This window comes from Eriocheir sinensis, chromosome 9 (genome assembly GCF_024679095.1).
Source record: "Eriocheir sinensis breed Jianghai 21 chromosome 9, ASM2467909v1, whole genome shotgun sequence".
In the NCBI taxonomy this organism is placed as follows: domain Eukaryota; kingdom Metazoa; phylum Arthropoda; class Malacostraca; order Decapoda; family Varunidae; genus Eriocheir; species Eriocheir sinensis.
This window is the reverse complement of record NC_066517.1, coordinates 16,273,564-16,294,348: the sequence shown is the minus strand read 5'-3', so window position 1 is coordinate 16,294,348 and position 20,785 is coordinate 16,273,564. Positions and strand designations below refer to the sequence as shown.

The window sequence follows — 20,785 nt, the reverse complement described above, 5'->3', positions numbered from 1 at the left end:
TCATAATACTCACCTCACCTGTGCACTGGTATCCCTTGAAAGATTAACGTGAGGGGAAGATTAGTCTATTGGTGGTGTGACGCTTGAGGTAGCAATGGGACTAAAGGAATTCAAAGTCCCGGCACCCATGTATACATAATCCTCACTCACCTCACCTGTGCACTGATATCCCTTGAAAGAGTAACGTGAGGGGAAGATTAGTCTATTGGTGGTGTGACGCTTGAGGTAGCAATGGGACTAAAGGAATTCAAAGTCCCGGCACCCATGTATACATAATCCTCACTCACCTCACCTCTGCACTGATATCCCTTGAAAAAATGACGTGAGGGGAGGATTATTTATCGCGTGACAGGTGGTGAGGTAGCGATCAAGGGACTGAGGGTATATACAATGTTCCAGCAACTATTCATAATCCTCACCTCACCTATACACTAATAACCCTTGAAAGTGACGTGAGGGAAGGATTAACGTGACAGGTCCATGGTGAGGGGGCGAAGGTTACTAGGGTACATAATGTGGGTCTGTCTGTCAGTGGTGGGCTCGGGTGGGACAACGGGAAGCCCACCAAAGCCAGTCACAGAGAGGCTGAGCGCTGACCAAGGCTTCACCGCCCACTGCTGATCAATACCGCGGGAAGAAAGGTAGTGCAGTGGTAGCGATAGCACCATCTCCCCCCCTCTCCCCCCACCCCTCCACCACTACCACTGAGACTTTCATTCATCATCACTACTACTGTTGTTTTCATCTCAGTGTTGCAGTGTAGTATTTGTAACACCGTAATCACCACATCCTCAACTGGGATCATCACCACCACTGCCACAACATGTATTTTCTAACTCCTTCAATACGCTACTGCTTAATATTATCATCACCACCACCACCGCCGTTGTAGAATCAGTACTGCTGCGTATAACCATAGAAAAAGCACCACCACATCATCTATCATACTACTACTACAACTACTACCACTACTATTACTACTGCTGCTGCGATCACCGCCGTCATTTCAGTAGTAGCCTATCTGTATAAGTTTGGTTGCTATATGTCACTGTGTTTGTGGTGATGGTGATGTTTGCTTGTGGCGAACGAAAGGAAAGTGAAGGGAAGTGAAGTGTTGGTTGAGGTTGTGGCGGTAATGTGATGCTTGTGGTAATTGAAAGGGAAGTGAAGGAAAGGGAAGTGGTTGAGGTTGTGGTGTTGGTGTTTGGTGAGTCGTGTGAGGGAATCGTTTATGCATATCCTCTAAGCCGGTGATAGCAGGGAGTTGAATTGCATGAGTGAGTGACCACGGCAGGAAAGGGCAAAGGATGAGGGTAAGGGAGGAGCGGGGTAGTAGCAAGAAGGGAGAGACTGGGAAGAAAGACGGGAGAGGAAGGCCATTACGCTCCACCCCGCCTCCCGCCCCGCCATCCCACATAAAAAAAAATCATAGAAGAGAAGAAAAGAAGTTTATGGCAACTGTAACTTTAACGCGGAATGAGAAAACAATCAAGGTTACATTTTATTTTCCTTTGTGGTGTAAGTTACTGAAAATAGCAAAAAATAGATAAACCTGGTAAAAAGGGAAAGATAAAAAGTAGCAAGTTTAGAGACGAAATAAGAAAGAGATCGATCATTGGATTCTGGTGTATATATATTTTTGTTCCGTTTAATTGAGATTTAAGGAAGGAAAAAAAAAAATCGTTACCATTGTACAAGGCGAGAGCCATACAAGTTTAGAGATGAAATAAGAAGGGTCACTGGGTTATTTATTTATTTATTTATTTATTTATTTTTTGTTCAGGTTTAGGTTGAGATTTACGAAAGGAAAACCATTGAAGAAAAAAAAATATCAGTATCAGTGTACAAGGCAAGCAACATACAAAATTATTTTAGTGATGAAATAAGAAAGGGGTCATTGGGTTTTGATCATTATTTCTTGTTCACGTTTATTTGATATTTATACGTAAAGAAACCCATAGGAGGAAAAAATCGGTATCAGTGTGCAAGGCAAGTGACATGACAAGCCACTGATGAAGACTCTCCACGAGGGATTTCACTGAGCGGATGTGGGACGAATAAACCGGCTAGTGGGTGACTGTGCGGCGGCCGCGGCAGCTGGACAGGAGACAGGAGAGGAGGGCGAGAGAGAGTGCCAGTCAGTTGGCGGCGGCCCAGAGTGTCGTACGGTGCCCGAAGGAGGGGAGGAAACGTCAGTGAAACTGAAACAGAGATGACTGTAAAGAGTAACTGGCGGGGGGAAACAGACGGATGGTAATGCGTGGTCCTGGAGCTGTTATCGTGTCTTGTGTGAGCGAGGGCCGAACACGTGTGAGGGCGGTGCGGGGAGCCAGTCACCAGCTGATCAATATTACCACAACCCCAGTCACCATCGCGGCTCCAGCTGACTGAGGTGGGGCTTGGCCAGGCTCGGCGGTGTGACTGCAGTGCACCTCGACCACCCGTCGCTGGATCGTGACGGCAGAGGCGGCGCGGCGGGCACTGTGCCGCCGGGAGCCACGAAGGAGCGCACGCCGGATTGCCTCTCCTGCCGGGGACGCTGACGAGGTGTTGTGCTGTGGTTGTCGGCTGTTCAAACCGACTTACGTGTGAATACCGTGCGAGATATAGCTATTGGGTTCTTATTACTCGGAGGACTTAATCTTATCCTTTTTTAACTTTTCTCAATAGCTTTAATGAAGAAAACTTTTTAATCTCACGGAAATAATGTTTAGGCGCCTCATTTTGCCTTGAAACCTCTGAATAACGTGTTGCCGATGTGAAGAAACGAAATCCAGAGCTAACGTTATAGTGAAAAAACGTTTTTTGAGTCTGCAGGGTGACGTAAGGCTGCTGCTGCTGCTGCTCCTGCTGGGGTGGGTGTCGCTACTCGTCTTTCTCCTGCTGGCGTAATAGTGCGGCGCACGGGGAGGACGAGATGGAGTGGTACTACTCGGACTGGCAGCGCACGGTGGTGGGCCTCACGCTGGGCGCTGGCTGCCTCCTATACTACCTCCTCGACGCCGCCAAGGTATTACTCTACTACTACTATTACTACTACTACTACTACTACTACTATTTCTGTCATTGTACCTCTTCACTGCCTTGGTTGTCTGGCTTCCATCCTTTAAACCACCTTCATATCAATAGTACCCCCTCGACTGCCACCGCTACTACTACTACTACTACTACTACTACTACTACTGCTGCATCCCTTCATTGCCATGGCTCTGTGTTCACCCATAAGTCGCCCTCCCCTCATCGTCACCTTCACACCAGCGAGAGTTTGTGGGCTGTTACCTCCCCTCACCACCTCGACATAATCGGAAATCGGTGAGGGCTTCAGACACGCGTGAAATATGTAAGACGCCGCAGTGCTTATCCATTACTTTTTTTTCTTCATCAAAGCAGAAGCGGTTGATAGTTTCTTTGGGGACTTCATTTTAGTACTAGTTGTTATTTTTTTCACTCAGGGTTCGGCATGTGAAATATTGTCTTATACTAATCTACTGAAGCGGTCGGGGGTGGAGGAGTGTGTGTGTGTGTGTGTGTGTATTTTTTCTCACTCAGGGATCGGCATGTGGAATATTGCTATACTAACCTTCTTACACTCGTCCCACTCTCAGGGAATGCGTATTTACATAGCGCACGGATAGGCCTAGTTGTGTCTGTCTGTCTGTCCCCCACTCTCCCCTTTTATAATGGAGCCCCACCGCCGACAGCCATCACCGAAATTGCGGCAAGATTATCGACAAGGCTCCCTCCTGAAAAGTGTACTGAATATATTATAAGCGAATCGTGGCTCGCGGCCAGACTGTTCCCTGACTGACCAGTGCATGAGGCTTAGGAATGTGCAGCCAAGAAAACCCCGGAGCGCCTCTGCAACTTCCCCTTCCACTCTATTATATCTTCCGCCCTCGTGACTGTCATTTTACAAGGAAGCAACTCAAGGACAGAAACAAAAAAACAAAACAAAACAAGAAAAGCAAGCCAGTCACAAATTACATATCGCTGTTTTTTTGTCATTTTCGCCTCCCCCCCTCTCCTTGGCACGCTTTGTACACATGTGCAGACTCTCCTAGAGATTTATGTAACACCAATTAATAGGTGTCGATTTTCTTTTTAAATACAATAATACAAGTAAGTCTAGTCTGATGCTAGCAAGTTATCATCTTTAGTTTTTTTTTTTTTCTTAAAAGTTATATGTTGCGATATTAAAGAATCCCAGATAAATTTCAAGAAAAATGCACTCTTGCCACATCCTCAATTTCTACATCTCTTCACAAACATAGGAAAAATCTAAAACATTCTGTAACACATGGCTGCACCCCCTCCCCTCTCCCTTTCCCCTGCCACACTCATAACACGCCATCCCTCCCTCTCCTCTTCAGTGTTACGTAATTTTTGAGCAGCCCCTAATCTCTCCGGGCCCTGGGAACCGCCCCCATCTGCCTCAGGGCCTCCTCAGCCACGGGAAGGTGAAAGTAGCCAAATATCTCTGCCGTGGTAATTCAACGGCATTCTCTTAAGGCCCAACGCGACGGAGATGAGCACCGCAGCCACGCGTAGCTATAGCGTATGCACCCAACTTTATCTTTTCTTAATTATTTCAAAAACGATTTAGCCTCTGTAACGTCTTCCTTTGCTACTTTCTTAATCCCACACTACGGCTATTGTTCATTTCAGTTTCACATCTTCACCTTTTATAGCAGCGAAGAAGTGCCAGTCATCACGATGACATTTGACAGCTTTCCTTTAAATGCCCAAGCAAGTCATATAATCAACGTTTTTTTACACGTCATTAGTAGTCGACACACTCTCACTTATTTCCATTTTAGACCCAAAGGCGTAACATAAACATACATTCACTTATTTGTTTTGACTTCACGGCGTCGCTGAATGGAAAGGCATGACGCGGCGTTACCGGGAAGCGGGCAACAAGCAGGAGAGTTTTTTTCCTATCACTGCGGCGTCTGTACAGGAGAAAGTGTTGAGGGTGTTCGCTTGCAAGGGTTATGAACTTTTACTCATGACTTGAAGGTGACACGTACCGTTATTCGTGCTTCTTGTGCTGGAAGGGTGACTACTACTTTTACTACTACTACTACTACTACTACTACTACTACTTTGGGTCGCCACTTCATCATGCATATATAACTAAATTCCATGCGGCAGGGGGCACAGAACTCAATACTGTTACGATGCAAGCAGATACCACGTAAGGGTTATCTTCGGCATAATAATATAAGCGGGTAGATCCAAACAAGACAGCTTCTGTAAATCTTACCTCACCTAACCTCACTGTCCATGAACTCGTCGAACCTTTTCTGTAATGTATCTATCGTATTGACGCTCAACAACAAGACTGCCAAGCCTGTTCCACTCATCCACCACTCTATTAGTAAACCAAATCTGGTGTGTCCTTGTTGAATCTTAATTTATCCAACTAAAACCCGTTGCTATGTATCCTGCATGAAACTGGATCGTAGGAAGAAAAATGATCCAGCGATGACCAATGCATTCGATTCTTCCATACAGGGAGATTACAAAAAGCATTACATAAAAGGATCACTCTTTCAGTTCCACTCCACTCACACTTTCTGGCGTCTAATGAGCGGCCTGTGCCAAGGAGCGTAAGAAACAGACATGCCCGTAGGTGATCAGCCCCATTTTGCATGTCGAGCGCGTGAGTTTCCGGGTAGGTTTAGAAAGCTGACGCGAGAGGGCGGGAGGAAAAGAGAAATGGAAAGTTAAGAAAGTTATTTGTACTGGCGGTTTGCACCCCTTTGTGAACACACCCCGCGGCCCACTACCCACACCCCATCACCCTGCACACTACCCAGCACTTCATCAAGGGTGGGGAAGGCTGTAGGGGTGTATGTAGGGGTAGGTGTGTGGATGGAGGTGGAAGGGAGAACGTGTGTGTGTGGGGAGTATGTATGGGAGGGGGTGAAGGGGTGAATGTGTGGGGGGCTATGTGCGAGTGAGGGGTGTAGTGAGCTTGTGTGTGTGTGTGTGTGTGTGTGTGTGTGTAAGCAAATTATAAATGATGTGAGGAAATGCTAACAGGCTCGTCTGGATAGATTAATGGGTGTGTGAAAACAAATATGGATGACGGAAAAAAATGTTATACGATTAGTTATGCGTGGACGGGTGAAGCGATAGCCGTGTGGATGCAACTGTGGATGAGTGAAGAAAGCTTTTGTAGGGTTGTGTGTGTATGGGTGATTGGGGGTTGAAAGGGAGTGTGGATGTGGCTGCAAACGTGGACGATGACCTAAGAATGATATATTTTTTTCGTCGATAAAGTAGTGTTGATAGTGATGACGATGATGATGGTGATGTCGACGGTGCAGTGAAATGCTGATGATGTGGTGTTGATAGTGATGATGATGATGGTGATGTCGACGGTGCAGTGAAATGCTGATGATGTGGTGTTAATAGTGATGATGATGATGGTGATGTCGACGGTGCAGTGAAATGCTGATGATGTGGTGTTGATAGTGATGATGATGATGGTGATGTCGACGGTGCAGTGAAATGCTGATGATGTGGTGTTGATAGTGATGATGGTGATGGTGATGTCGACAGTGCAGTGAAATTTTTATTTTTATTTTTTATTTTTACAACAAAGGAGGCAGCTCAAGGGCACACAAAAAAAGAAAACAATAATAAAAAAAAGCCCGCTACTCGCTGCTCCTAAAAAAAGAAACAAAAGAGGTGGCCGAAAGCAAGGTCAAATACGAGAGATGTCCTGATACCCTCCTCTTGAAAGAGTTCAAGTCGTAGGCAGGAGGAAATACAGATGAAGGAAGATTGTTCCAGAGTTTACCAGCGTGAGGGATGAAAGAGTGAAGATGCTGGTTAACTCTTGCATAAGGGGTTTGGACAGTATAGGGATGAGCATGAGTAGAAAGTCGAGTGCAGCGGGGCCGCGGGAGGGGGGGAGGCATGCAGTTAGCAAGTTCAGAAGAGCAGTCAGCGTGGAAATATCGATAGAAGATAGAGAGGCAACATTGCGGCGGAATTTAAGAGGTAGAAGACTATCAGTATGAGGAGGAGAGTTGATGAGACGAAGAGCCTTAGCTTCCACTCTGTCCAGAAGAGCTGTGTGAGTGGAGCCCCCCCACACATGAGATGCATACTCCATACGAGGGCGGACAAGGCCACTGTATATGGACAGCAACTGTGTGGGGGAGAAGAACTGGCGGAGACGGTACAGGGAAGCTGATTTAGTAAGAGATGAGATATGAAGTTTCCAGTTGAGATTTTGAGTTAAGGATAGACCGAGGATGTTTAGTGTTGAGGAAGGTGATAGCTGGGTGTTGTCAAAGAATAGGGGATAGTTGTTTGGAAGATTGTGTCGAGTGGATAGGTGGAGAAACTGTGTTTTTGAGGCGTTGAAGGACACCAGGTTCCTCTTGCCCCAATCGGAAATAATAGTAAGGTCTGAGGCTAAGCGTTCTGCAGCCTCCAGCCTTGAGTCGTTAAGTTCCTGTAGGGTGGGTCTTCTATTAAAAGAAGTTGAGTAATGCAGAGTGGAATCATCGGCGTAGGAATGGATAGGACAGTTCGTTTTGGAAAGAAGATCATCAATGAACAACAGAAAAAGAGTGGGAGATAGGACAGAACCCTGTGGGACACCACTGTTAATAGATTTAGGGGAAGAACAGTGACCGTCTACCACAACAGAAATAGAACGGTCAGAAAGGAAACTGGAGATAAAGGTACAGAGAGAAGGATAGAAACCGTAGGAGGGTAGTGGGAAATGCTGATGATGTGGTGTTAATAGTGATGATGATGATGGTGATGTCGACGGTGCAGTGAAATGTTGATGATGTGGTGTTGATAGTGATGATGGTGATGGTGATGTCGACGGTGCAGTGAAATGCTGATGATGTGGTGTTGATAGTGATGATGATGATGGTGATGTCGACGGTGCAGTGAAATGCTGATGATGTGGTGTTGATAGTGATGATGGTGATGGTGATGTCGACGGTACAGTGAAATGCTGATGATGTGGTGTTGATAGTGATGATGATGATGGTGATGTCGACGGTACAGTGAAATGCTGATGATGTGGTGTTGATAGTGATGGTGATGTCGACGGTACAGTGATATGCTGATGATGTGGTGTTGATAGTGATGATGATGATGGTGATGTCGACGGTGCAGTGAAATGCTGATGATGTGGTGTTGATAGTGATGATGATGATGGTGATGTCGACAGTGCAGTGAAATGCTGATGATGTGGTGTTGATAGTGATGATGGTGATGGTGATGTCGACGGTACAGTGAAATGCTGATGATGTGGTGTTGATAGTGATGATGGTGATGGTGATGTCGACGGTACAGTGAAATGCTGATGATGTGGTGTTGATAGTGATGATGATGATGGTGATGTCGACGGTGCAGTGAAATGCTGATGATGTGGTGTTGATAGTGAGGCGTGTAACATGGACTAAATTCCTGCTGGTATTGATGCATCGCGTGTGTACCCTCCGTATGTGTGTGTGTGTGTGTGTGTGTGTGTAATTTCAGGGTGTGTCTCCTGCAGGTGCCGTTGGTGGCTTGTCGGCGCGGCGCGTGGCGGGGCTTCCTGGAGCAGCACCTCACCATCCTGCAGGAGCGGTACTGGCCCACGCCCTGGTGCTATGAGTCCCTCTGCCAGACCATCATGGCCTCCGTGCTGCGGGCCAGGCTGCCGGACATCGACTACAGGAGGTAAGGCACATGAGTTAACCACCGTCATCATTCTTTCATCACTTTCGCTGGTAAACTCTCCTCCTCCTCCTCCTCCTTCTCCTCCTCCTCCTCCTCATCCTCCTCTTCGTTCGTCTGTATTTCCTCCTGCCTATGACTTGACCGCTTTCCAGAGGGGAGTATAAAGACACCTCTCCATGTAAAACTGATTTTTGCTTTTAGTCACAGTTTTATTTTCTTTCACTGGAGCGGCGCTTATCTTTTTTTTTTTTAATCTTTTTTGTCCCTGAACTGCTTCCATTACTACACACACACACACACACACACACACACACACACACACACACACACACACACACACACACACACACATGCAGCATCTCTCAACACCGTGCACTCGCCTCGTCCACACAGGGAGGTCGTGGGGCTGAAGGACGGCGGGCAGGTGAGTCTGGACTGGCTGGAGGCTGAGGGGGTCGCCAAGGGTCCCGCCGGGCTGGTGCTGGTGCTGCCGGGCCTGACGGGGAGCTCGCAGAGTGAGTACGTGAAGGGCGTGGTGCTGGAGATACAGAGGGCGGGCGTCACCTCCGTCGTGCTCAACAACAGAGGGATGGGAGGCCTTACCTTGCTGGTGTGTATACGTGTGGGTTGTAGTAGTAGTAGTAGTAGTAGTAGTAGTAGTGGTAGTAGTAGACGGAAGAAAAGTATTAAGGTAGGAGGAAGAATAGTGTCATTAGTAGATCGACGTGTATATTATTATTATTATTATTATTATTATTATTATTATTATTATTATTATTATTATTATTATTAGTAGTAGTAGTAGTAGTAGTAGTAGTAGTAGTAGTAGTAGTAGTAGTAGTAGTAGTAGTAGTAGTAGTAGTAGTAGTAGTAGTAGAAGTAGTAGAAGAGGAAGAAAAGTAATTAGGAGGAGTAGGAAGAGCAGTATCATTAGTAGATTAACGTCTGTGTGTATGTATGTGTAGCAGTAGTAGTAGTAGTAGTAGTAGAAGTAGTAGAAGAGGAAGAAAAGTAATTAGGAGGAGTAGGAAGAGCAGTATCATTAGTAGATTAACGTCTGTGTGTATGTATGTGTAACAGTAGTAGTAGTAGTAATAGTAATAGTAGTAGTAGTGGTAGTAGTAAGAGTAATAGTAGTTGTAGTGGTAATTGTAGTAGTAGTAGTAGTAGTAGTAGTAGTAGGAGGAGGAGGAGGAGGAGGAAAAGTATTATAAGGAGGAGTCGTTCAGCTTATCGTCAGGTTGAATGTCACGGATTAGGATACATCATGCACTCCCGACCTTTTCCTATCTATCCGTGTCTATCCGAGTCCCTTCAAGCCGGATCTGCTGTCAGACATATCGTTATCTTACTGACTTCCTGACAGATTCTTACATTCTCCAGTCGGAATATTATCATTGGCTCAGTTGCTTTACATTCTTTCGGCTTATATTTTGTTCTTTCTCATGTTCAGGTGACTTGTTATTTTGTTCTTCTCTTGTAATATGTGAAGGTGTTTATAAGCTAACGTTTATGTACGAAGAAATGTGTACGGTAGAGTTTAGAAGAAGTGAGAGAGAGAAGACGTAGAATGAGAGGAAGAAAAAGGAGAAAGAGGTAAGGAAGCGGAAAGTAGAAAGAATTAAGAGAGAAGAAGGGGAAAATAAGGAGTAGAAAGAGAGGAAGGGAAAGGAGAGAGAAAAGCTGGGAAGGAAAGGGAAGAGAAGAAAGAGAGAAGTGAGCTAGAAGGAAAGGAAATGAACAGTAAAGTGGCAGAAAGCAGGGAGATGAATTAATAGAACCTACTCCTCCTCCTCCTCCTTCTCCTCCTCCTCCTCCTCCTCCTTCTCCTCAACAGACCACCAGGACGTATTGCGCGGCGAACAGCGACGACCTGGAGGCTGCGCTGAAGTACCTGAAGGAGACGAGGAACGGGGCGCCCATCGTCGTCATCGGCATCTCCTTGGGCGGGTTAGTGATCAGGCTACCCTTTCTCTCGCTGCCTACACAAAAGTCTACCTGGTCCGAGGCTCCTCCCCCCCGCGTGACGTCATGAATCACGCCGCTACTACAGTTATAGCTTTTACGTGTATGCCTGAAGTTAGTGTTATAAACGTGTATGTGTGTGTGTGTGTGTGTGTGTGTGTGTGTGTGTGTGTGTGTGTGTGTGTGTGTGATACAGCTCATCTATATTCCAAGCGTCCGATAGATCAATAAAAAGGGAACTACATCATTTATTTACGCACACACACACACACACACACTCCATTGAAGGTCGTGTGTGTAAGCTAGGTCGTACACACACACACACACACACACACACCACACACATTGGGGCTGTAGTAGCGCAGTAATAGGCGTGATTCATGACGTCAATCATGACGTCACGCGTGGGGGAGGAGCCCCCCTCCTTTCCTGCTACTCTTCCTCTTATTCACTTGACATTCCCGTTTTCTGTTGTCATTGGTTTCTTTTCCTTTTTCTTTTGTGTGTGTGTGTGTGTGTGTGTGTGTGTGTGTGTGTGTGTGTGTGTGTGTGTGTGTGTGTGTGTGTGTGTGTGTGTGTGTTTGTTTTTGTCTTGTATTTTTTTTTTTTTTGTCTTCTGGGTTTCTTGTAGTGAGGTTGTGCATGTGTTTGGCTTGTTTGTTTTTTGTTCTTTCTTTATTCTTTTTGTTTTATTTTCCTCTTTTTCTTCGTCTCGGTTTTTATCCTTCGTCTTTTCTTTTTTCGTCCCTTTTTTTTTTTTTTTACCTTCCGGATTTCTTATGCTGCGTGAGGTGTGTGTGTGTGTGTGTGTGTGTGTGTGTGTGTGTGTGTGTGTGTGTGTGTGTGTGTGTGTAACCTGTTTCTTTTTTTTTAATTCTTGTTATGTCTTCGTTTTCTCGTTTTCTTTTTTTTTCTTTTTCCTTTTTCCTTTTCATTTCCTTTCACTTTTCCTTCGTCTTTTTCTGTCTCGACCTTCAACCCCTCATCACACCTGTCCACTCACATCCTGCCCTACACACCTTCCCTACACACCTGCTTCCATCACCTATAAATCCCCATACTTCACCTGTCCGCTCCCACACATCCGTCCCGCACACCTTCCCCTACACACCTCCTTCCATCACCTATAAATCCCCATACCTCACCTGTCCGCTCCCACACATCCGTCCCGCACACCTGCCGTCCCACACACCTGCCATGTCTACTCGATCGATTACCTCCGTTTCTGCTTCTCCTGGTGACTGGGATTGTTTGTCTTGATGTATAATGTTCTATCGCTTTCCTCTGTAATACGTATCTGTCTGTCTTTTTCAGGAGCAGTATGTTGGGTTAGGTTTTTTTTTTTCCTTTTTGGTTTTCTTTTTTCCTCTCCGATTTTCCTTTTATTCGTCTTCTGCTCCTTCTTTTTTATGGACTGTTTCTTCTCTCCTCACTTTACATGTCTTTTTTTTCTCTTCTGTAGTTTGTTGGGTTAGTTTTTTTTTTTTCCTTTTGGTTTTCTTATTTTCTCTCCGATTTTCCGTTTATTTGTCTTCTGCTCCTTCTTTTTTTATGGACTGTTTCTTCTCTCCTCACTTTACATGTCTTTTTTTTCTCATCTGTAGTTTGTTAGGTTAGTTTTTTTTACATATTGTTTTTCTTTTCTTGTTTTTCCTCTTCTGTTATTCGCTTTTCTTTTGTTTTCTTCTCTTCCTGTTTACTGAGACCTTTTTGATTTGATTATTATACCCTGTCATTTTTTTTCTGTATTACGCATCTGTCTGTCTTCAGTACGTTGGGTTAGGCTATCTTTCTCGTCGTTTTACTTTTCTTTTTCAATCTCACATTTCTCGCTTTCTCGTTCTTTTTTTACGATTGCTTCTTGTTACTACATTTCTATTATTTTGTCTTTCTTTTTATGGCGCTTAGTCTGTCTTCCTAAGTCTATACTTGAGGGACGGTTTGGTTAAAGTGTTTATTCCCAGCGGGTTCTCTTCTCTATAAACATTTGTCTTTCCCAGGAGCTAAAGTGTTGGGTTGGCTTTTCTTATTGTTATTCTTTTCTTATTTTTCCTCTCCTATTTTCCGCTTTCTCGTTTTCTGCTCCTCCTTTTCACTGTGACTGCTTTGGTTTGTTGTATTATTTCTTGTCTATTCTCTCTTCAATAAGCATTTGTCTGTTTTCTCAGGAGCAGAATGTTGGTTTAGGTTTTCTTTATTGTTTTTTTTAGTTTCCTTCTGTCATAAATTCCTCTTTCTCGTTTTCTGTTCCTATTGTTTATTGGGATAGTTTTGATTTGATTAATTATCCACTAAACATGTCTGTCTTCTTAGCAGTATATGTTGAGTTAGGTTATCTGTCTTTATGTTTTCTTATCTTATTTTTCTCTCAAATTTTTCACTTTCTCGTTTTCTGCTCCTCCTTTTGAGTGGGACTGTTTTGTTTGGTTGATTATTTCTTGTCGCTTTCCTCCTCAATCAGTGTTAGTTTTCCTCAGGAGCTAAAATGTTGGGTTAGATTATCTTACTGTTATCTTTCCTCCGCTGTTTTCCGCTCTTTTGTTTTCTGCTCCTCCTCTCGAGTGGGATTGGTTTGATTTGATGGATTATTCCTGCCGCTTCTCTCTTCAATAACACATGTCTGTCTTTCTCAGCAGTATGTTAGGTTAGGTTTTCTTTCTTATAGTTTTCCTTTCTTGTTTTTCCTCTCCAGTTTTCTGCTCTGTTTTCTGCCCTTCCTTTCGAGTGGGATTGTTTTGATTTGATGGATTATTCCTGCCGCGTCTCTCTTCAATAACACATGTCTGTCTTTCTCAGCAGTTTGTTAGATTAGGTTTTCTTTCTTATTGTTTTTTCTTTTATTTTTTATCTCATTTTCTGCTTTCTCGTTTTCTCCGCCTCCGTTCAACTGGGACTGTTTTGGTTTGGTGTAATAATGTATGTCGCTATTCTCAATACACATCCATCTGTCTTTCTCAGCAGTTTGTTAGATTAGGTTTTCTTTCTTATTGTTTTTTCTTTTATTTTTTATCTCATTTTCTGCTTTCTCGTTTTCTCCGCCTCCGTTCAACTGGGACTGTTTTGGTTTGATGTATTAATGTATGTCGCTATTCTCCTCAATACACATCCATCTGTCTTTCTCAGCAGTATGTTAGGTTAGGTTTTCTTTTCTTTTTTATGTAATTTTCTGCTTTCTCGTTTTCTGCTCCTCCGTTCAACTGGGACTGTTTTGGTTTGATGTATTAATGTATGTCGCTATTCTCCTCAATACACATCCATCTGTCTTTCTCAGCAGTGTGTTAGATTAGGTTTTCTTTCTTATTGTTTTTTCTTTTATTTTTTATCTCATTTTCTGCTTTCTCGTTTTCTGCGCCTCCGTTCAACTGGGACTGTTTTGGTTTGATGTATTAATGTATGTCGCTGTTCTCCTCAATACACATCTGTCTGTCTTTCTCAGCAGTATGTTTGGTTAGGTTTTCTTTCTTATAGTTTTCCTTTCTTGTTTTTCCTCCCCTGTTTTTTCCTCATGTCCTTTCCTTCTTCCCTCTCCCCACTCTAATTCTCCCTTCTTTTTTCTCCTCTATCTTCTCTTCGTGTTCCTTCCTCCCTCCCTCTCTCCCTGCACCTTTCCCTACTCTCCCTTCTTTTTCGTTCCCTACCCGCTTTCTTCCTCTCCTTCTCCTTTCCTTTCTCTCCCTTCTGTTTTCTGCATTTCCTCTCGAGTGGGATTGTTTTGATTTGATTGATCATTCCTGCCTCGTCTCTCTTCAATAACATGTCTGTCTTTCTCAGGAGCAAAAATATAGAGTTAACTTTTCTTATTGATGTTATTTTCCTTTGTTCCTCTCATGTTTTTCCACTTTCTCGTCTTTTTTTACATTTGCTTCTCCATTTTGCTGTATTTATTTTACTGTCCTTATTTTTACGGTTCTCAGTCTGTCTCTCTTGTCAGTCTGTAGGTGAGAGCATCTTTAGATCTTGGGTGAGAGAATGTTCGCATCCAGCATGACGGATAAGCCTGTTTGTTGCTTCGTTTACTCCTATCGCCTCCCTCCCGCCCCTACTCTTACCTTATCACCCGACTACTGTTTGCTGTTCGAGATTGTGGATATGATAGTGTGCAGAGGGCATTAACTCCTTAGAGGGCTATTTTCGGGTAGTGCTGAGTCGGTTAACATAAACTATAATGTATTCTTTTTATGTTTTATGAATTCGAACCTTACGACTATTGAACTATGATACCAATGTTTTATTTTGTATTGAATGAGAGAGGTAGTTCCATATATATATTGAAGGTTAGTGTATTGTGTGGTCAAATTCAGGATGGAAATCAATTAACACGAAGAATTAATTTACAAAAGAGAGAAAAAAATAGGAAACTTATGATTAATTACACACACACACACACACACACACACACACACACGAGTCCAACACGTGATTAGGCCGTGGTGGTGAATTGCACACACACAAACACACACACAGAAACCAGGAAAACATCACCATACCAAGTCACGCACCTAAGAGAATTATGATGATGATGATGATGAAGTTAACCACAGCGGGAAAACTCCGTAGACTCATCACCGGCAACTACCTGGCGACGCGGGGGGAGGCGGCGAAGGACACGGTGGCGGCGGCGGCGGTGGTGTCGGTGCCGTGGAATATGGTGGAGGGGCTGCGGAGGATGGAGCGACCCGTGTGTAACCTGCTGCTCAACCGCTACCTCTGCTCCTGCCTCTGCGAGCTGGCCGACTCCTTCAGTTACCAGCTGGCGGGCGGCGAGCATGACTGGAACCTGGATGATGTGATGAAGGTGAGTGAGGGTGATGGTGAGGGTGATGATGAGGTAAAGGTGAGGATTAGTTGTGATGGTGAGTAATGATGAGGTTGATGGTGAGGTAGTCGTAGCAAAATCACCATCACTCTTCTCCTTACCATAACCATGACAGAAAAAGTTTAAACAAATCATCTTTCATTTGTTATTGGTTGATTGACTGACTGACTGATAAACTGACTGACTGATTACCTGATTGACGAATTGATTGACTAACTGACTGATTGACTGACTAAATGATTGATTGACTGACTAATAAACTGACTGACTGATTGGTTGACTGACTGATTGCCTGATTGACAAATTGACTATTTTAATACTAACTGACTGATTGACTGACTAAATGATTGATTGACTGATTGATTGACTGACTGACTGATTGATTAATTGCTTGACTGACTCATTACTTAATTGATTGTTTAACTGATTGACTGCTACTCCCCCCCCCATCCCACCCCCCCAACCTGCCGCAGAGCAAGACGATGCGGGAGTTCGACACGCGATTCACGGCGCGCCAGTTTGGGTTCCGAGACGCCGAGGACTACTACCGCTCGTCCAGCCTCCACGACCATCTGCACCGGGTTCGAGTCCCCCTCCTCTGCCTTAACGCCGCCGACGACCCCTTCCAGCCCGTGTCATGTGAGTAGACGGCCTGATTCTCTTGCTATGGTTGTTGTTGCTTCGTTTCTACTTTTATTGTTACTGTTGGTGTTACTGGTTGTTCCTTTCTTATTTTTTTTATTATTGTTGTCGTTGCTGCTCTTGGTCTTTATTGTTCTTCTTGTTCTTGTTCGTCCTGTTCTTCCTCTTCTTGTTCTTATTCTTGTTGTTCTTCTTTTTCAGCTTTAACCTCTGTAAACACGTATACTAAGAATCGCAAATTTTCATGGCTGTTCAGTTTTTGTTACTCTTTTCTCATACTTTTTTTCTTTTCACCATAGATTTTAGTTTCCTTTTCATCGTTGGCATTATTAAATCTCACCTTTTTTTTCTCTCCCCTTCCCTCTCCTCTTTCCCTTCATTACCCTTTTTTCCCTTCCCCAATATTTTTTTCCTTTTTTTCTCCATTTCACTTTCCCTTACCACCTCTCCATTATTTTTCCTCCCCTACCCCCTCTCCTCATGTCCTTTCCTTCGTCTCTCTCTTCCCATACTCCTCTCTCTACTCCCCTCCTCCCCTTTTGTTTTCTTCCCACGCTTTCTCATGTCCCTCCCTTCTTTCCTCTCTCCACACCCCCCTCCTTTCTCTCCTCCTCTTCCTTCTTTCTCCTCCCCTACCCCCTCTCCTCATGTCCCTTCCTTCTTCCCTCTCCCCACTCTCCTTCTCCCTTCTTTTTTCTCCTTCCTCCCTCCCTCTCCCCCTATCCCTCTCCCTACTCTCCCTTCTTTTTCGTTCCCTCCCCGCTTTCTTCCTCTCCCTCTCTCCTTTCTCTCCTTCTCTCTCGTCGCCCCCCCCTCCCCCCAACTCTTAGTGCTACCCCTGGACGCTGCCAAGATGTCAAGTCACGTGGCGCTGGTGGTGACCTCTCGCGGGGGTCACATCGGCTTCATGGAGGGCCTCTTCCCCAGCCGCGCCTACTACAGCGACCGACTCCTGACCCAGTTCGTGACCTCCGCCCTGGACAATCCCGAGGGGCTGGAGAAGGTCACAATGGAGGCGGGGCAGTGGATGACCTCCAACGGGTGTAAATGATGATGTCAGACAGAAAGAAGGTCATGAAAGGTTGGGATTTTTTTTTCTCGGATTTTCATCGTGACCTGACCTGACCTTACTTGACCTTCCTCGTTCTTTTCTTTAGTCGGTTGTTCTCTCTCACTTTTACAGGTTCGTGATGTAGTGATAACGGTTGGTTTACGTGTTTATTTTTTTGTTTTGTTTTGTTTTTTGTCTTTTGTTTTTCATATTCTGTTTTTTTATATATATTTTTTCTTGTTTCAGGGCTTTTCGTTTCTGTCTATTTTTTCTTCTTATGATACTGTTTTGCCTTGGTCTTGTTTAAGCATCTATTTAATGGTTTGTTTCGTCTTTTTTTTTCCTTTTTTTTACAACAAAGGAGACAGCTCAAGGGCACAAAAAAAAGTAAACAATAATAAAAAAAATAAAAAAGCCCGCTACTCGCTGCTCACAAAAAGATTCCGAAGAGGTGGCCGAAAGAGAGGTCAATTTCGGGAGAGGTGTCCAGATACCCTTCTCTTGAAAGAGTTCAAGTCGTAGGCAGGAGGAAATACTGAAGAAGGAAGATTGTTCCAGAGTTTACCAGCGTGAGGGATGAAAGAGTGAAGATGCTGGTTAACTCTTGCATAAGGGGTTTGGACAGTATAAGGATGAGCATGAGTAGAAAGTCCCGTGCAGCGTGGCCGCGGGAGGGGGGGAGGCATGCAGTTAGCAAGTTCAGAAGAGCAGTCAGCATGAAAATATCGATAGAAGATAGAAAGAGAGGCAACATGGCGGCGGATATTAAGAGGTAGAAGCCTATCAGTAAGAGGAGGAGAGCTGATGAGACGAAGAGCCTTAGACTCCACTCTGTCCAAAAGAGCTGTGTGAGTGGAGCCCCCCCACACGTGAGATGCATACTCCATACGAGGGCGGACAAGGCCCCTGTATATGGATACCAACTGTGCGGGGGAGAAGAACTGGCGGAGACGATACAGAACGCCCAACCTCGAGGAAGCTGATTTAGTGAGAGAGGAGATGTGAAGTTTCCAGTTAAGATTTTAAGTTAAGGATAGACCGAGGATGTTTAGTGTTGAAGATGGTGACAGCTGAGTGTTGTTGAAGAATAGGGGATAGGTGTTTGGAAGATTGTGTCGAGTTGATAGGTGGAGAAATTGGGTTTTTGAGGCATTGAAGGACACAAGGTTCCTTTTACCCCAATCGGAAATGATAGTAAGGTCTGAGGTTAAGCGTTCTGCAGCCTCCAGGCTGGAGTCATGTAATTCTTGTTGAGAGGGTCTTCTGTTGAAAGAAGTCGAATAATGCAAAGTGGAGTCATCAGCGTATGAGTGGCTAGGACAGTTTGTTATGGAAAGAAGATTATTGATGTATAACAGGAAGAGAGTGGGTGATAGGACAGAGCCCTGTGGAACACCACTGTTAATAGGTTTATGAGAAGAACAGTGACCGTCTACCACAGCAGAGATAGAACGGCCGGAAAGGAAACTGAAGATAAAGGAACAGAGAGAAGGATAGAATCCGAAAGAGGGCAGTTTAGAAAGGAAAGACTTGTGCCAGACTCTATCGAAGGCTTTCGATATGTCTAGTGCAACAGAGAAAGTTTCACCGAAATGGCTAAGAGAGGATGACCAAGAATCAGTTTATGTCGTTTATGTCGTTCGTCTATGTTTTGAGATTGTTTATTTGTATATATTTCCTGTTTCAATGTTTTGTTTCTGTCTATTTCTTGTATTTTTTTTTGTTGTTGTTCCTGTTTAAATGATTTGTTGTTTCGTTATCTTCTGTTTGTTTATCCCTCCGTACTTTACCTGTTCTTATTCTTTTGTCCTTGTCGGTTTAAGGTCGTAAGGCTTTTATGATTAAGTTACCTGGTGTGAGAGTATCGATTTCCCTCATCATAAAAGGTGTTGAAACTCCTAAAAAGAGATTCACCACCTTGTTTTTCGTCCAAAGAGATGAAAAAAGAAAATGCGATGAACCTCTTTTTAAGAGATTCACCACCTTGTCTTACGTCCAAAGAGAAAGTAAAAAAATAAAGTCCGGCCAGTTCTGTAATCTATTGAAAGCTTTAAGATGAAATGTTATGAGTAGGACGAGACTGTGATGCAGAGTTATAAGTGGAGGTATCTTTTGTCTGTTCTGGGTGGAGTGTTATTGAGGCCTGAGAGTGTTGGGGTGAGTCAGGGTGGAGTGTGTTGAAGGTCGGGAGTGAAGTGCTGGAGTCTATCTGGGTGGAGTGTGTGTTGAGGCCTGAGAGTGTTGCATCAGCCAGGGTGGAGTGTGTTGAAGGTTGGGTTAGGCCTGAGTGTTGTCAGCCAGGGTGGAGTGTGTTGAAGGTTGGGTTAGGCCTGTGTGTTGTGTCAGTCAGGGTGGAGTGTGTTGAAGGTCGGGGGTGAAGTGTTGAGTCAGTTTGGGTAGATTGATTGTGTTGCAAGTCAGGTTAGGCATGGGAGTGTTGCGTCAATCAGGGTGGAGTGTGTTGAAGGTAGAGTGTTGGAGAGAAATGTTGGAATAAAGTGTTGGGGTGAAGTGTTACAGCCTTAAGCAATAAGCATTGTTAAATTTTTCCCTTGTAAATAATGTAAATAAAATAATAATCCTCTTGAGCTTTATATTAGAGTTCCAGAAGAGAGAAAGAGTAAAAAAGTGTAGAGAATGAAAAGTTGTAGTTATTTTAAGATAATTCAAACTTTATCATTTCTTCGCCGTCGTCTTGTTAGAATGTTCATGTTTGTTATTTTATACAGATTTTGGTGTGGTCTTTAGAATTCCTTGACCGCTGTTAGAAGAATAAAAAAACATAGGCCAGGTAGAAGAGGGAACTAACTTTGCCTCGTGTGAAGAGGGAGAGTTTTCCAATATTATCGACTAGCTCCCACTTTCCTTCCGTCTTTTTGTTCTTCTTGACTTCCCTTCACCACTACCACGATCACCACCACCACGACCACCACCACCTCTACCACCACCACCACCACCACCACTACCGTTATCATTTTCCTCACAGTCATCTTGTTGTTCTTGATCTTCTTGTTCTTGTTCTTATATTTCTTGTTATTGTTCTTCATGTTCTTTTTGTTCTTCGTTTATTATTGTTCTTGTATCTCTTGTTCTTCTTCTTGTTCTTGCTCTTATTCTTCTTGTTCTTGCTCTTCATCCTCCTTATCCTCATCTTCCTCTTCCTCTTTTTCTTCTTTTCTTCTTCTTGTTCGTCTTCTTCTCCTCTTATCACCATCACCATCAGCCAAATCATCACCTTTTTTCCCCTCCAATAATCTCCACTTATCACCACACCCATCAAATCTTAAGCACCGTATAAAAAAGGGAGACAAAAACAGAGCACGGGAGTCATCATCATCATCAGTAATGCACCAGAGATTAAGCTGCCGGATTCTTTGTTCCTCTCGCATTTCAAAATAAACAAATAAACACCCAAACAGTCTCTTCTTGAATCTCTGCCCTACCAAGTGATGGTAACAGGGCTTCTTCGCTTCCTCCTCAGGCGTTTACTACAATGGCATGTCAATAGAGCGTCAATAACACTAATAACAACCTCCCTCTTGCGTCACGATCGATCCCGCGGTGACGTAACACAGCTCACACGGCGTTGCAGTGTGTGACGTCACGGC

At 44.1% G+C, this 20,785-nt stretch overlaps 1 protein-coding gene across 2 annotated transcripts; it reads left to right on the top strand.

The window, feature by feature from the left end:
* Positions 1–2,066: 2,066 nt before the first annotated feature.
* LOC126996008 (phospholipase ABHD3-like) lies at positions 2,067–19,765 on the top strand. 2 transcript variants are annotated; one of them, XM_050855994.1, is made up of 8 exons: positions 2,067–2,547; positions 2,818–3,010; positions 8,537–8,703; positions 9,097–9,313; positions 10,541–10,653; positions 15,226–15,463; positions 15,958–16,123; positions 16,957–19,765. In XM_050855994.1, exons 2-8 carry the CDS (start codon positions 2,918–2,920, stop codon positions 17,175–17,177), a joined length of 1,215 nt encoding a protein of 404 aa, XP_050711951.1. In that variant the 5' UTR covers positions 2,067–2,547; positions 2,818–2,917; the 3' UTR covers positions 17,178–19,765. The 2 variants fall into 2 exon arrangements, with proteins under 2 accessions (XP_050711951.1, XP_050711952.1); XM_050855995.1 differs by having other exon boundaries at positions 2,811–3,010.
* The last annotated feature ends 1,020 nt before the right edge of the window (positions 19,766–20,785 follow it).

Excerpts from the sequence above, each read along its gene's own strand:
- LOC126996008 (XM_050855994.1), top strand. The coding sequence starts at position 2,918 with ATGGAGTGGTACTACTCGGACTGGCAGCGCACGGTGGTGGGCCTCACG. Across the intron at positions 9,314-10,540 it reads TGGGAGGCCTTACCTTGCTG|ACCACCAGGACGTATTGCGC; the intron begins GTGTGTATACGT and ends TCTCCTCAACAG. Across the intron at positions 16,124-16,956 it reads CCCCTTCCAGCCCGTGTCAT|TGCTACCCCTGGACGCTGCC; the intron begins GTGAGTAGACGG and ends CCCAACTCTTAG.